Source organism: Molossus molossus, unplaced genomic scaffold (assembly GCF_014108415.1).
Source record: "Molossus molossus isolate mMolMol1 unplaced genomic scaffold, mMolMol1.p scaffold_m16_p_1, whole genome shotgun sequence".
Classification (NCBI taxonomy): domain Eukaryota; kingdom Metazoa; phylum Chordata; class Mammalia; order Chiroptera; family Molossidae; genus Molossus; species Molossus molossus.
In genome coordinates, this window is record NW_023425344.1 from 173,881,354 (window position 1) to 173,898,771 (window position 17,418).

At 46.3% G+C, this 17,418-nt stretch overlaps 1 protein-coding gene across 2 annotated transcripts in view; it reads right to left on the bottom strand.

The window, feature by feature from the left end:
- Window positions 1-4,664: 4,664 nt before the first annotated feature.
- The window catches only part of LOC118638460 (neuroendocrine protein 7B2), a 68,355-nt gene continuing 55,601 nt past the window's right edge, over window positions 4,665-17,418 (bottom strand). For both annotated transcript variants that reach the window (XM_036274362.1, XM_036274351.1), the window contains exons 4-6: window positions 16,444-16,553; window positions 9,105-9,155; window positions 4,665-5,205 (exon numbers count right to left, since the gene is read on the bottom strand). In XM_036274362.1, coding sequence (XP_036130255.1) covers window positions 5,110-5,205; window positions 9,105-9,155; window positions 16,444-16,553 — 257 coding nt within the window. In that variant the 3' untranslated portion in view covers window positions 4,665-5,109. The remainder of the gene's footprint in view (window positions 5,206-9,104; window positions 9,156-16,443; window positions 16,554-17,418) is intronic.

Here is a 17,418-nt window from a genome sequence, read left to right on the forward strand (position 1 = left end):
TGCTCAGGGCGAGAAGAACCGCTGCGCTGGTCTGGTCTTCTCTAATAAGCAGGTCACACAGAGCCATCCTTGAAGCGCAGCACAGTATTCGGCTGGAACTCTGTGCCTTGATGCTTCCCGAAATGCCAACATTTGGGCAGTGACTCGGAAAAGGGGAAGAAGAGAGTTCTATTGGCTGGTTTTAAAAGGACTTGGGAATCACACACACAACTTCAAGTCAATCTGTGAACCCCACCGACTTAAGAAGTAATACCACCCTTTCTTCTTTACACGTTCCATGATGTTCATTCATTCAGTCAGTAGTTATTGCCTTTGTCAGACCCTAGGCAAGGTACCAGGATAGAGAAATAAGACACAGTCCATGGCCTCAAGGAACTTATAACCCAGCAGAGACAAACAGACACATAATAAGCAAATAAGTATCCAGTAGTAGTGTGGTACAGAGTTAAATATCAGCTGTGGAGATCAAGAGACTTAAGTCCAAGTTGCAACTCTGCCACTTACTACTTGTGGAGTCTTGGTTGAGTCATGTAACTTCTCAGCCTCAGTGGCTTCATCTAGTTGGGAGGGAGGATTAAATAACCCACATATTATATATATATATATACACACACACACACACACACACACACACACATATACACACACACACTTCTATATGTAGAACATGGTCTTTATATATAGTAACTCTTATTATTATGCCCTGTTCCAGGGACTGTACAGAAGTATATGTGAGGTCCCAGAGGAACACAGAGGAGGGTGATAAGAGAATCAGAGACACCTGATTTGGAGGAAAGAGTGACCTCTGACCTGACCTCTGACTATAATGCTTGGTGAAAGTTGCTGGGAAGAACACCTACCCAATATGTTGGAATTTCTTTTCTCCTGAAATTAACCTTAAATACTCTGACATAATGAGATGGAGACTGTACACACACCCAGCACTGAGACCACCTAGCTTTACAAATAGCCCTCAGGGCTCGTAGGACCTGGACTCTCGACGTGCCCTAAAACTTCAGCATTTCTAGTTTCCCTGTCCCCTCCTCCTATTCTTTCTGGCCCAGACCATGGACTTGAACAGCCTTTGGCCTGGTCTGCACACTGTCACCAGTGATCTTTCTAAAATATGAACTTGATACCGCCCTTCTGCATATAAAATCCTCCTGGGATTTCCCATCTTTCAGGATAAAATCTACACGTCAGCATAGCCCGCTTGGTTCTGGCTTTTTTTGACATAGACGCTGCCTCCCTCACCAGACATACCTCTCAGCTTTCCAGTACATGTTACCCTTAAAACTGTCAACATGTGTTCCTTTGCTTGAAACATTCTGCCTTCCATTCTCCCTCCTGATACTGAAAAACTCTTGAAGACTCAGCTCAGGTGTCTTCCTTCTGGCTTCCTTTCCTGACCCACCCTCTCTGGGTTAGCTGCCCCTCTTCTGAGTCCTCACTACACAGGCACGGATTCTGTCATGACTCCTGTCTCCCTATTAGCCTCTCCTCACTGTGGGCTCCTTGGACTCATACATGATTTGTCTCCCCACCTGGCTCAGTCCTGGCTCATGCAACGTTTGTGAAGGGATCATAGAACCTTAGGGAACATCTCTGCTATCCTCCTACTTGAAGGTCCATGAATGCCCTCTGCAGACGTTTAACTGAGTGCCCAGTGAAAGGGTTACTTCAAATGACAGCCCCTTCTGTATGTAGGGAGAGAATGAAAGACCATCTGGGGCAGACAGAAAAATGAGTACTGGCCCTGGCCGGTGTGGATCAGTTGGTTGGGCACCATCCTGTGCACCAACAGCTGCTGTTCAATTTCTGGTCAGGGCGCGTGCCTGGGTTTCAGGCTCAATCCCAGTCAGGGAGACATGAGGAGGCAGCCCGTCAATGTCCCACTCTCACATTGATGTTTCTCCTTCTCCCTCTACGAATCAATTAAAAATCTTAAAGAAAAAGTACTGTTGCTGCGAGAAGGGCCACTGGTTCTTCTTGATGACCCAGTATAGCATGGGAAGGTCCAGTGTCCTGGCAAAGGGGTCTCAGTAGAGCTGACCTGTTTCCGAGTCGTCCTCGGAGAGAGGGCAGGGGAGCCGGGAGGAGGCGCGTGTTGGAGCAGCACCACGTGACCCTGAGCTGGACTGTGCTCTAGGAAGCACTCTGACTGGGCACGAAGCAGGCGTTAACTTCATAACCCAATTCTGGAGCCCAGGTCAGCTGCCTGGGGCCTGAGTCTGGGTCCCGCTAGGTAAGCGTCCAGGTATTAGGCAAGACAGAGCTTCACTGGCAAGTCTGTGTGGTAGCAAGAAATGCCCGCGGTGGCTGCCCATGCCCCCGATCCCACCCCCATCCCCACTTCAGACTAATGAAGTCCCCTGGGGGTCTTAGGTAATTATTTGGAGGGGCCCTAAGTCGGGAGATTCTGGACCACCTGCCAGGTGCGTGCTTGAATGAAGACTGAAAATGTAAGCGAATGGAGTGTTCATGCTGCCTGCACAGTGAGGAGGAGCCCAGCAGCCTGCAGGAGCCTCTAGCAGCCCGATGCTCCAAGGGGTAGTCTTTCTCCCCGAAATGGATGTTCACTGACTCCCGGCACCGTCACTAGGAAAGGTCCAGGTGAGGTTCGCTAAACAGGATGCAGTTCTTAGGTGTCGGAAGAGGAGCAGTATCTACTGTGTTTCGCTTTGCTTTAACTTTGTAGTGATGAGATCACTAGAGTTCAGAAATGGGGGCTTTCCCAGATGGGGAAGTAACTGGGCTCTGACCTGAGGCTGCTACAACATCCTGCCCAGCCCGACCCCACTCAGCGTCCAAGGCCTCCATCGCCTTTATTTCCCATCCTTCTGGACTTCGCAATGTGCCTCTGAGACGTGGGTGTGGCCTGTCCGAGCCCTCATGCGCCTGTGCCAGGGAAGGACGTCTTAACGGTCACCCTGTGATTCTGTGGCAGATGCAGAGAATTTCAAACAGAAGGAATTTAATATAAACAAATTGGTTAGCCCGGCTGGTGTGGCTCAGTGGTTGAGCGTCAACGCATGCATCAAGAGGTTCTGGTTCGATTCCCGATCAGGGCACATGCCCAGTTGTGGGCCTGATCCCCAGTGGGGGGCATGCAGGAGGCGGCCAGTCAATGTTCTCTCTCATTGATGTTTCTCTCTCTCTCCCTCTCTTCCTTCCTTTCTCTCTAAAATCAATAAAGAAAAAAAGATGGTTGTACAAATGACGAAAGAGCCAGGTTAGAGGGGTTAGTACAATAATGCAGAGGCAAACAATATGGCAGCGGCTGTGGCTTCCTTCGGCTGCAGGGACCAGGGCCAGAGGCAACGTGACTGACACCTGGGAGCCAGGCTCACCTGACAGAGACGGGAGCCTCAGAGATGCGGCTACTGGGAGAGAAACGGAATGACCTCCCTTTCTCCCATTCTCTCACCTTCTGCTCTGCCCTCGGTGACCTCACATTAAGCCCAGCCAGGAGTCTGACACGGGAGCCTGGGAAACCCAACCTGCCTTCCAGAGGACAGCAGGGAGGTCAAGGGCGCATCTGCAGGCGACAGGACGAACACAAGCACAGAGACCTCACTTCTCCCGCTCCGCCTCCACTCGCTCCCTCGTGATCGCAAAACATCTTTCTTTAGCCATTTTCCCTTCCATCTAATCTTAGAGAAAGAGATGTCTTTGGTTTTCCCGAGAGGTGGAGCTGGAACGAAATGGAACTGGAGCACCAACAAAGAGCAGAATGCGTTGGGTAGACGCACCCAGCTCTCCGCTGCCCAGAGCGTGAAGGAACCACCTTTGGGAAACAGGCTGGGGGGGGGGGGGGGCGCCTGGGACAGCCGGCTTGGAAAACGCCTCCTGCTGGGAAAGAGGTGCCAATGCCTGTCTTGATTTTTATAAGCGATAATAACAGAATCACATGTTAACTGAATACGGTGAAGCTGTATCTACTGGACAAGCCCCTGACATAACAGTGCATTTATTAACATTAAAAGCCAGCGTGGTCTTTCTCCCCGAGTGCTCACTCGCTGCTCTCTCCCTTTTATCGACAAGGAAATGGAGGCCGGTGCTGTCAAAGCCTGAAATTTGTGTCTGCTTCAGAGTGAGGAGGGGCAAAGGGCACGGAAATAATCTTACCAGTGAACTGACCCCTGCTAGCCTCCCACTGAGTTGCTTCTCGGACTTGGGAGAACTTGGCCAGAAGGACATTGCACACCTCTCCAGATCAGGGCTCCAGCACCAGCCACCGAAGCTTGAAGAGCAGAGTGGAGCTGACCGACCTACTCGGTGCTCACAGAGACACTTGGAGACTGAGACTGTATGATCTGCTGCCTGAGGGTCTTAATGGTGTCAGGTTGGGTCCCTGACACCTCCCCAGAGCCCAACCTTGTGCCTGGCACATGACAGAAACCCACTGTTTACTTAATAAACCAAATAACTGGAAGTCAGAAGACCTTAGTCATTATGCACTGTCTGGGCTGCTGTCAGCTCTCCGTGGAAGCTCTCCAAGTCAGTCCCACCATCTGTAAAATGGGGACAGGGCAGCCCCATTTACTTCACAGCATAATGTAAAGAATGGATACGCTCGTGTTCGTGAGTTTGTTCTAGTAAGCAAAGACACTGTGTTTATAATGCCCTGAAGAAAAAACTTCCTCCGCCAATGTTTGCACACAACACACGTTTATTGAGAGACAGCCAAGTGCGATGTGTCAGCCCCTCCTCTTGGGCACAGTCTCCTTTATTGGCGTGTAACAACACCCAAGGGCTGGTGAGCGACACCATCGACACCAAACGCCAGCTGTTTACGGGCTTGGCCCGAACAGTGCCGCCTGAGCACCCTTCCAAGCGGCAAGCAATCCGAGGGCGCGTCCTTGGCGGTCTTACTGACACACAAATTTTAATGTTATGCTCATTTCAGATCCTCCTTTTTAAAAAGCTTCTATTCTAATTTAGCAGAAAGCAGAGCTATCAGTGAAGGGCAACGCAATATCAAAGTAAGGCTGCTTTTTATGTCTCCATTAGACACATTTTGCCATTCGTGGGGGCTCTAATAACACGCGCACATAAGCAATGCCGACTCCTGATGGCCGGTGTGGGTGCCCACCTAGCCCCTTCACTTTACTCCGGGTCCTTATCCTCTTCGGAAAAATGGGGGACCGACTTCTTTGCGACAACGTTGTCCAGTCTCTGTCCTTGTAGATATGGGTTGACACTCTGAAAAAATATATATGGCTTGGTATTATCCTTGAACATCATATACAGACATCTCACAAAATAGGTGAATGAGAATCATTTCTGGCATATGGGTTATATATAAGGTAACAGTGGTACCTACCACCTAACAAATGATCACCCCAGTGAACTAACCAATACCTCAGTGGGAGGAGAAACGCTGTCTGACAGATGTGTCTCATTGTGTCTTGCACACAGCTATACAGTTCGTATCAGATGCAATATGCCCCCCTCCTTTTTTTGGGCACAAAGATTTGGAATGAAGCAGGTAACACTCTCTCACTGTAGGGGGAAGAGAGACTCTGAAATGCATTAAATTATTTTACAAGAAGAAGTTTCTAAAGATGGCAGAGCAGGGCCAAGTTGAACTTAGTATTTGCAGACTAGTCAGAGATCATCCTCTCACGTTGATTCTTCCCTGCCAGAATTGTCCAAAGGGGATCCATCCGGGGCTCTAGCAGCCATTTGGATGGTTCCACTATTTCTGACTCAAGACTCCACAGTCTGAAATCTCTCTTATCTGTTTGTCTTCTGAAAAAGGTTTGACCGTTCCTTCTCTAATACATATCTACTTTTTTGAGGTTTGGATTTGAACTAGTAATTGCCGCTTTACAACACAGCCTTGAGAAAAGCAGAAACATTTCAAAAGTTTTGAAATATTAGTTTTTTGAAGTCACCTTCCAATAACCAAACAAAAATATAAGAAAGAAGCTGTGGTTGTCAATGACCAGCATCCCGCTGCCTATCAAGTCTCCAGGAATGAATGGATGCAGGTCACAGTGGGTCTCTCTTGCCCATGGGACATGGTCAGCCGTGGCTCTTCTGAAGGGTGAGCAGACATTCACCAAAGAGAAGGAATGGAACCTGAGTTTAGTATCTGTAAATGTCCTTCCACATTTCAACGGGTAACGAATCATGGAAGTCCCAACTCACCCTGCAAAAATGCATCACAAACCAACTGAGAATTATAAAATACACAATGTCCTCTTAGATCTGAAAAGTGACATGTCACAAAAGACAGTACTTTGCTGGAAAGGCATCTTTAAAATATTTAAAATAACTGGCATGCTTTCTATAACAGGAAGATTGTCAACTAGAAGGGCCTGGCCTACCCCAGGAAATTATATCAGAATCTCTGAGCAAGTGTGAACTGACAAAGTATATGTAATATCATGAATATTTTGAGTAATATTTATTATGAAAATTCTACTACATTAGGAATAAAAGTTTGGTAAGCTCTTTAAATAAAATAAATAATAAATCTCAAATATTAACAAGATACATCTCAAGAGTTAAAAAAGCCTGGCTGGTGTGACTCAGTGGTTGAGCATCAACCCATGCACCAAGAGGTCATTGGTTCGATTCCCAGTCAGTGCACATGCCCAGGTTGTGGGCCGATCCCCACTGGGGGGCATGCAGGAGGCAGCCAATCGCTGTTCTCTCACATCGATGTTTCTATCTCTCTCTCCCTCTCCCTTCCTCTCTCTCTAAAAATCAACAAAGAAAAATAAATTGTTAAATATCTATAACAAAAACAAATTAATAAATAAAAAATTAAAAAAAATTTTTTTGAAGAGTTAAAAAAATTGCAAAGTCATTTAAAGGTGAATTAACCTTTGACTCATGAAGCAAGTAGAAATTCAATTTAAAACAAGCAAGTATAGATAGTTATATAAAACTGCCCGGAGCTCAGCTGGAACTTTAGGTTGAATCCTCTTGGTGAGGGACTTTTATGGGAGATAGTCCTTCAGATCAGACCCAGAGCATGACGAAGATCGGAAGGAAGAGGAATTAAATTAATGAGGAAGTACAAGGAGCAATCAGTTGAACTTTTTTGATGAATGTTTAACTATTAGTACTGAATCTTAAGAGTAATAATAATAATGACACTTGGTTTTCATTATCCTCTGATGAACTTAAGGCACTTATATATTTATCTTCTCCCTTGGTTGAAACATGGGCCAGGTTACAAGGTGACCATTATTCCCATTGCACAACTGAAGAACCATTGGGATTGAATCCCTACTTTTCATGTCCTCTGGAAACCCACAGCAAATGTGGAGCTTCACTGGACAAAGCCTTAATTTTCCCCCACAAGAAGCCCATAATTTATGTTGATTCACACCTTTGAGGTGGTAAAGTCTTCAGTCAAGATGGGAACACCCTCTGAGGCCTGAAGACAGGGGGGCAAGTTCTCTTCCCCCAACAGTCCTGAGAGGCTCATGGTTTATGGCATGAGCATGGGGCTTTGTAGACGCCTAAGAATAGAAAAAACTTGATACCACTGGGTCAAAGTGACCCTTATTTTCACAAATTCTAAGCCTTTCTATGAGGAGGAAGTGGAGGCCAAAGTAAAACCTTTATAACATGTGTCCTAGCCAGAATTCTGATTTTAGTAATCCTGATCTCATTGCTGAACCTAAATCGTGACCCACAGTAATTACTCAAGTCGGGGCAGAAGGAATGGTGAGTCAGGAAGTAGACACAATTAAAGCGTCAAGCTGTTATTCATTGTGGGCCCATCGTTGGTCTTATTTGGGAATGTTCTTCTTGTACCATGGGGAGATATTCAAGCCATTGTCCTGGTAAATTATGTGTATTCTGAGCTCCTAGAATAGAATTTCTTGATGTTCTCTCAAGCCCACATAACACCCTTCGGACCCTTCCTGCCACTATCTGCCACTGGAAACTGTAATCATCTGAGAAAAACCCCTAATAACCCTGGTAACTCTCCCAAAGATCTGTTTCCAGACATCCAAACTGTGCCTCATGTGGAGAGTTGGCCATGGGATCTCTGTATTTTGTCAGGCAGCACAGGGACTTGAAACGCTCTGTTGTAGGGTCCTGAGAATTAATACTGAGTTAAAAACAAAAAACAAACAAACAAACAAACAAAACCCCTACACCTCCTAAAACACTCTCTGACTGGATTGGGCAGAATTTTCAGCATGGCTACCACATTTCGCCAGAATCCTGGCACTTGCTATTATAAATTATCAGTCGGTGGCTTTAGGTATAGGGTTGGTTTGTATTTGAACAAAAATGGCTACTCTCTGGCAGCACTTTGCTATGCAATAGCAGGATTTTAACTTTTTCTCCTGCCGATCAGAAAACGGTGGCAGGTGGCTGGGCACTTCTGTGGATCAGCAGAATGGACGAGGATTGCTGATGAAGCCCCGATGCCATCAACACAGGAGAAACCCAAAGCAAATGTGACAATCCGCTTTACATGCGGCAACCCTGTAGTGGCTAACTGTGAGGCACCTAGACCGGAGTCCCACCCTGGGCAGCCCTGGGATGGTTAGTGCATTTAGAGGTCAGCAACCCAGTATAACTGATCTAGTTGACTTTTACATCAATCTGCTAGACTAAGAAAAAAGGTACGTAGGAAGAACGAGGTTTGTCCATCTCATCTTTTGTCCCCACATTCCTCGGGCATTATTGCCTGGAGCATGCATTTCATCACTTCCTTGTTCCTGTCTGGTGCATGTATGTAGTTGATGCAGATGTGTGAGCAGTCTCCCCAGGGGCTTACAGACCCTCTGAAGAAAGACACATCCTCATATACCCTCCACATTTCCCATACCCGCGCAGGAGATGCAACACCTGCTTCCTGTGTGCAATGGAAGTATGGAAGTGAGGGAATCGCCACCAAGGTCGGCGTGGCACTGAAAGCCATGCGCGAACGCTGGAGAAGCCAGCCCAGAACCAAGGGCGCACTCTGTGGGCGTGGCCCTCATCAGCTGGGACCAAGGTCCTGCCCTCCCGGGACCGCCCCAGAAAGGGATCGGCTACATTCCCACACTGAAGGTCTCGGTTGTCAACTGCCTGGCTCGGAAAACTCGGGCACCCCAACACCACCCCCGCCAGCCGTGCCTTACCCTCCGCTTTCGTCTCTGTCCTTTCATCTTCTCGTACAGGAGTTTCTTGTTCTAGAGCAGGGCGAGAAAGAAAACAATGTAGAAGCATGGATCAGATGTGGTGGACGTCTATTTTAAAAGCAACACTCAGTGCGTCCCCTGGATATTTGCATACACATGTTTTGGAAGCAAAACTAGATGAAAGGAATACCCCGTCCGAAAGCGGGACCCCAAGGGCAAAGCTGGTGGTCCGGCTGCGGTGAATCCAGTTCTCGGTAATGCCCGGAGGCACCTCGGTGCCATCCCCAGTCACATAAACAGGAAAAAACGACCTTCTGCAACCCAAGCGGCGTTGGCAACCCATGTCCTCACTTTGAACAACCTCTGTTTGAAACACACAATTTTATGTCACTTTGCTTTGTAGCTAAGTCCCTTTTTATGAGCTGTACACATAAACCTTCTCTGGAGTCTTGTCTGACTGTGAATAACAATCCTCTAGGTAAATAAATGAAACGCTGACTTCCGCAACCTTTCCTCCAGTGACTTCAGTCTGTGCACCCAGTCGAGATAATCGGAAAACCATTTGGGCTATAACATTTTTAATAGAGTGAACCTTTTAAAAACTGCCAAGAAAAAAAAAAAAACTTCTTGGCAGAAAGAAAGTTATGTTGGGGGAGAAAAAAAATGGGATCTGTTACTACAGTTTGTATAAGTGTTTCCACATATTGCTGTGTTTCAAACACATAGGGGCTGACATGAGCTCTGGAATACTGGACACATGCTCAACAGATTTCCCTTCTGTTGGGATTACAAACGGCAGGCACGTGACCTGGAGGAGGGGAGTTGGGGGGCTGTGCGTGGCTTTTTTTTTTTTAATTTGACTTTTAATCAGAAGGGAAATAATGTATAAAAAAGGTGATTCATCTTACTCTAAATAAAATACTCCGACATTGTTATTGTGTGTGTGTGTGTTTTTAAGAGTTTTGGTAAGGAACAGTTTATACAGCATGTATCCTCTGAAGTGTATGGAGAGAAAGAATTTTTTTATGGTAGATTTGGAAATGAAAATGACAAATGCCAAGAATGAACTTTGTAATTTTTATGTTCATTAAAACCTACCTCACCCACAATTCACAATGCTGTCGCTTGCCCAACCTCAACTATGCAGGAAGGCTGTGCCCGGGAGGAAGGACCATGCCCTGCCAAAGGCCAGTGCTGGCCATGGCCTCCGTCTCACGCTCACGTGGGGAACTGATCGATTTAATATCAGATGAAGTCTTGCCATTTGTGACAACATGGATGGACCTTGAGCGTATTATGCTAAAGGAAGTAGACAAAGAAAGACGAATACCATATGATTTCACACATATATGGAATATGAAAAAAAAAAAAAAAAGCATAAGCAAACTCATAGAGGCAGACAGCAGATTGGTGGTGACCAGAGGGGAAGGGGAGAGGAGGGAAGGAAAATGGGTAAAGGGGGTCAGAGGGTCAATTGTATGGTAATGGATGGAAACTAAACTTTTGGTGGCGAACATGCTATATTGTGTATACACAATATCACATTATAATGATATACACCTGAAACTTATATAATGTTATAAACCAATGTTACCTCAATTTATATATATATATGTGTGTGTGTGTATATATATATATATTTGTATACACACACACATATACGTATATGGATATAGAGAGAGGAAAGGTGAAGGTGCAGCTCATTCACTCAAGGAACATTCACTCGAGGAATGAGAATATCATGCTAAGGCTCATTCCTGTCGTCTGTAGTTGCCTTTCTGGGATGTAACAATTCGGATGCACAGAGAATGTCCTGGGAGTCGGTGCCAGAGAGGCCGGGGAAAAGGGGGCAAGGATCGGAGCTTCTTCATGTGCACCTGCGTGCTCAGCTGCCCGAGCAGGAGGGAGCGACTGTGCAGGGACCTGAGAGCTGCTGCCATCCTGTGGGACATCCAATCAGCCGCGGCGGAGCTCCATGATGCCACCCGCCGGGTAGAAGGGCATCGTCGTAGTTACTCTCCTTTAGAAGGTCAGGGCCAGATCACGCCCATAGCGCCCTCATTCAAAAGGAAGTGCAAAAGGCTGGCAAGTCTTCCTCTCAAAGATGGTCCCTGTGTTTCCCTGAGGGCTAGGGTTAGGGTTAGCAGGGTGATGCTGGGCCACCTCTGCGTGGAAGTGGCTGGGGCGCTGCGATTAGCCCTGCTTTGTATGCATTTGAAGACAGGGACCGGCAGGTGTAGTGTAGGTAAAAGACATCTGAGTAGAAACCAGCCCCCTTTCCTGACACCCATTCCTTGTTGATGGGGTGGGGAGGGGCGAGTGGGGAGCCTGCTTCCCATGTGAGTAGCAGGTTCGAGTTCATAAAAAGGGCTTTCCACTGTGCCATCAAGATTTTGGACAACTGCCCAGATGTTGGTTTCAAATTCCATTTCTAAATAGAACCAGGGAGGCTCCTTGAATAAATGTCTGTTTCCAGGGCTCGGGCAGGGAAGGCGCAAGGATGAATGAAGCTGGAATATCTAATTGGGCCAGAAAGTGAGGAAGTGCTCAAAAAATGATGGCGCATGTCAAAAGGAAAGAAAAGCCAGCTTGCAGACTCCCGCTGGCTAAATCTAGGACGGTTTGAACACAAATACATAATAACAGGCATCAACAAGTCCAAACTGATATTAAATAAACACAATTTTAAGTAAATAAATAAATAAATAAAGCAGGGAAAAGTCTTGCTTAGAATAGAATGCCAACCAATAAATGCATAAAAATAACACACTAAGAAAATCACCATTAAAGCTGCCATAGTTATTATCGATTCTGGTAATGATCATCAATGGATATAAAAATTGTTGGTTAAAAGGGTAACGGGGCCCTGGCCGGTTTGGATCAGCGCTTAGAGCGTCGGCCTGTGGTCCAGAGAGACGCGGGTTCGGTTCCCACTAAGGGCACGTACCTGGGTTGCAGTTTGTCCCCGGCCCTGGTTGGTGGTGTGAGTGTCCCTTTCACATTGATGTTTCTCTCTCTCTCTTCCTCTCTCTCCTTCCCACTCTATCTGAACAAAAAATGGAAAAATGTCCTCGGGTGAGGATTTAAAAAAAAAAAAAAGTGTAACAGGGACAGACTATTTACACATTCTCAAAGTATCTCCCCACAGATTAATTATTAATTTCAAAAGGAAAACTGGTAATTTTACACTGGAGAAAACTGGCAGACACTACTTGAACCAGGTTACCACCTATTCTGGGACAAACAGGCGCCTCAGCCTCCTGACATAACACACTGAGAAGAACATGATAGAAAGGCATGGCTCCAGTCTGATCACGAGGGAAATGACACAAAGGCCAACTGAAGAGCGTTCGACTCTTTAGCCATGTTGAGGTCATGAAAGGCAAGGAAAGTCAGAGAGGGTCCTTGTCTCTCAGGGTCTGGCCATGATCAGCTGCTTCCTCTTAAGGAAGAGGCTCTAGCTGTCCAAGCTGCCAATGACAAGATGTGATAAGCACTTGGAAAGGAAAAATATTTGTGGTCAAGACAACTTTTTCCTGAGGAACGCTTCATGGTTAGCGCGTGAAGGAGGGAAGTGACTGACACCTATAGTCGCCAGCCTCGGGTCAGAGCCACTCAGTGTTGTGGGCACACACACTGTCTGAAAGGCAACCAGTCCTAGACAGGACTCAATAGGATCACTGTACGGGACACGTTCTGAGTGATGAGCCATGGAAGAGGTAAGGAATTGATCCAATTTTTGAAAAGTCCTGGAGTCAATTTGGTTGAAATCCCAGCTCTGCCCGGCCTCAGCTCTGTGGTGTTGGGCAGGCTTGTCAAGCTCCCTAAGCCTGTATTTTCTCATCTGAAAAAATGAGAGTAATGGAAATGGGCAATTAAATGAGATAATTCAGTAAAGTATTTAACATAGTGCCTGGTACATAATACGTGCTCAATAAATATTTACTATCTATTAGTGTATTACAAAAGACAATTACCATTCCTCTTTGTATTCCAATCACCTAACACAGGCCTGGAAGGCATATGATGTGCATTTAATAGATGTGTCTCGAAGCATTAACAAAGAGAAAAATGCAGCAAACGAGACAGACGCTGACATTTATAGGTGAATCACTGCTAAAGACCCAGCTCAGGTCCAGCTAATGTTAAAAACAGGGAAACACTATTTGCAAATAAGGAATCAGGGTCCTGTGTGTGGTTTCATGTAAAAGATAATTACTTTGTCAATGGACGGTTGAGCTGAAGCCAAGCTTGAGGCCCTCATTCTATATATACACGGAGGAACCCCAGCTTAGAAAAGCAAGACATACTCAATTCACACTTCCATGTGAAGATCAAGCAAGTCATGTTTTACTGCTAGGTGGTAACGAGAAAATAAATGAAGGAAACTTAAGTTTAAACAAACACATACTTATAGATCATGAAAGGTTTGTAACCACGGGTCCCCGGTCACTAACCTGTAACAGTACTTCCCTTTTCGTCTCACTCAAACGTCTATGTCTGAGCTCTGAGGCAGACAAAGAATAGGAAGGGCTGAGAACATGAACTGGTATTTAGGGGAGGATGCAAAGAGGATGAAGGGTGGGGCTGGCCTCTTGCTGGAGTGTTGAGAGTGAGTGGACCTTGGTGCGAGAAGCCTGCAAAGGGTTGATGAGATGAGAAAAGTTGGCAGGAGAGAGGTGTACATTTCTGCTGCTTCCCCAGTTGGGAGCACGACCCTCAGCCTTTTCTCAGTCTCCCCCTTGCTTCCTCTTGCTCATTTCCAGGCTGCCGGTTAGGCAGGGTACCGGCTCACCGTCCACCTCAAGGCTGCCCTTTTGATCAACTTTGACTTCCTCAACGCTGTTCTACAACCGGCCGTGAGTCCTCAGTCTGGGATCTGCCTCTGCCCTCATCTTCCATCTCTCCTAATAACTGCTCCCAGTGCTCATGGTAGAGCTAGAACATGATGATGCACGGTGCTCGGTTGGGTTCCTTTTATTTTTATGCAATTCTTTTCAACCGGAAGACTGCGAGCTCTCTGAAGACTGGTACCATGTCCTGATGAACTATTGCGTATTGAGCACCGAACACAGTGTCTGGAATGTCGCAGGCTTCATGTCTTCCGTTTGGTCTTCGTTGAACCTGCCCCTACTTCTGTTTCAGTACTTTTGCCTCTCTCTTGTGGAGTCCTCTGGGATCCTCTGGGGGCTACTCTCCCTCCTTCTCTTTGCTCCCTTCTTTCCTTCCCACCTTCTTCTTTTTTCCTCCTTTCTTAAGATTCCCTCAGGGGGAAAGTTCACACCATCCACTTTATATAAACCTCACATATCTCTTCTTTCTTCCTCATGCTATATTTATGCCACATGCCAATTGTAGTCAGTTCCTCGGCCTTGGAAATGTCTTAAAGTCTCGTCCTGTTGGTGAGATTCACTTGAATTCACTATGTTCACAGCCTTCATAGTGGGAATTACTCCCTAAATTTTTTTCCTGTGTTCAGTCCCTTCTGTCATCAGAATATGTTCCTGTATAGAAGAAGCCTTTCAGGATTCCAGTCTCCTATTCAAGAACTTATAGATGTCCGCCAATTAAAAAAAATTTTTTTTTCTTTATTGATTTTTTAGAGAGGAAGGGAGAGGGAGAAAGAGAGATAAAAACATCGATGAGAAAAAATACTGGCTGGTCGCCTCCTGCATGCCCCCTACTGGGGATCGGGCCTACAACCTGGGCTTGCGCCCTGACCAGGAATCAAACCGGCGACCCCTTGGTGCATGGGTCGATGCTCAGCCACTGAGCCACACCAGCCAGGCGATGTTTGCCAATTTAATTCAACATATTCAAACTCTACCAGTAGGCTACAACATGGCTCTCCATGCCAATTCTCCTTAACAGACCGGATTATAAAAAAGAAGAGAAGTAGAATCATGCACATTGGAGGAAGAAAGATCAATTTAGGAGGTGTCGTTGCTTTGTTGTTTTAAGACAGGAAACACATGCATGTTGAAGGTTGCATGTTGAATCAACTGAGTGCAATGTTAAAGCAAGATGATAAAGAAATGAAAATGGTCATTAATGAGGAGGGACAGCTCTCTCTAAAACAGTATAAAAGGAAGGGGGAGTGTTTAGTCCTGAGACTACAGAATTCCTAGTAATGTTGGGCGCAAGGTCGCTGCCAGTAATGAGCTGAGATGGGATTGATAGCTTTAGAAGGGCTTAAGCAGTTAGGAATCTGCTCATTCACTCATTGCACAGGTACTGACCACCTACTGATGTGTGAATTAACACTCTCTAGTACTTTTCCACTTTTCTCACATGGCTTCAGCATTTGATCCCACAGACCCAACCACAGGAACGTAAGTGTATCCCCATTCGACCGGGTTCTCCTTGGGCTCATCGTTCCAGCCTGTTACTACCATCTGAATCCCAACTCTGTCGTTCAGGGCCCGTGCTTCCAACTTTGTGTCATCCTCTGAGAATCTGATAAGTACACGTTCCATACTTTTTTATTAGAAACACTTATAAAAACCTGGACATGCAGGATGCCATGTGAAATCTCTCTCCCTCTTGACGTAGACCCTTTAACAAGCTCCCTTTCGGGGATGTTCTCTGGCCGGTGCTGTATCTCTCCACCGCTTCCAATGGGAGGTCATGAAAGATCTCATCAAATACTTTCTGAAGGCCAAGTGCACCACGCGCACTTCATTTCCCTCATCAGTCTGGCGAGTGCGTGAACAATGCTGGCAAGCAGAACACAGTCCGTTTGACAGAACTTGTTTTGCGCACACCTGTGCCAAATGGTCACGATTTCTCTTTCCAAGGGCTTATAAACAATGCCCTTAACTGCCAGTGATAGATTCTTGCCTGGTATTGACAGCAAGTTCACGGCTGCACATTTTGGAACTTTTTTTTTTTCTATTTCCTTAACTCAGAATTACATACATCTGTTTCTAAGCTTCTGGCATCATTTTTCCTTAGTTCTGTAGAGGTCATTACCCTCGGTCTAGAGAAACAATTTGCAAATTTTCTCAGTATCCTTTTTTTTTTTTTTTTAAATCATATACTTCCTTCAGAGCTGCGTGAAACCTGGTGAGACTTTGGGATGTGTTATGACCCAGACTGTGGGGTGGACCCGAGCTGGTGAGAGGAGTCAGGTCATCGACTCGTCGGATGGGCTCGTATCTTGCAGCCGAGAGTGTGGTTTAAACTAGAATTACTTACAGTCCCTCTCAACCAGGAATTTCTGAAAAGTTAGCCACTGAACAATTTTTCTTCTCTCTCCCCACCCACATTGCTCACCTCTGCCACTGGTCCCTTCAGAGCAGCAGAGTGTAAATCCACTGGTGACCAGGGTGGTACTTACCCACTTGCCCAAGCCTGGGTAGTCATGTTCGGGATCATAAAGGTGCTGGTGCAACTGGAACTCTCGGCTGAACTCGGCTGTGTCGGGGGTGTTTTCTAGACAGCCGTCACCTACCGCAAACAGCAAAAGGGTTTTGAGGAATGGCCAGGGCATTTATCATGATTCCAAGAATTAATTTATTAAAGACAGTCACTAGACACCCAAAGGTCAGATTGTATTTGCATCAGCCACTGTAAATCGCTTTGCCTCTGGGATTCGTTCATCCCAAACTCTCACTGTCCCCGAACCTGTGGCTGAGACTGGTCGGCTGCCCACCAGACCCACTGCCCCGCCCCCTCTGCATGCAGTCCACTTCCCAGCCGTGCTTTGCATCAGGTGGTGCTGTATGTCTGAGTTTGGAACAGGTCACAAATGATGTACTGCACCTCCAGACCCAGCCCCTCGGAACCTCCTCTGTGAGCCCCACTCCCTGTCCCAAGCCTGCCTCGTTTGTCTGCTTGCTACACGCGGCCGATCCGGACAACTGTGGAATTTAATGAGCAAACTCAACTAACAAGCAAAATGAAGACAGATTCATAGAGAGCAGGCAGACAGCTCTGGGGTGGGGGTGGGTATCAGGGTTGGTGGTGGAAGGATTGAGCAAAAAAGAAAAAAAAGAGAAAGAACTCATGGACATGGACGGTTGCAGGGGGTGGGTGGTGGGAGGAGGTGGAAGAGGTAGGATAAGTGATGATGGAAAAAGAAAGACAAAAGGTGGCAGTCTGGCTCCTGAATCTCCCACCCACCACACTCACCCACCTCTGGCAGGACTTCACATGAGTGAGGAGCAAACAACTACTGTGTTAAGTCACTGTAATTTTTATCTGTAAGAATAGCAAGTATTTCCTTAACGAATATACTTCCCTTTCACATAACGCATTCTGTTTTCCCTTGGGTGAGCTCTTTAGCAACAATTTCAGCTCTTGGAGAACGTAC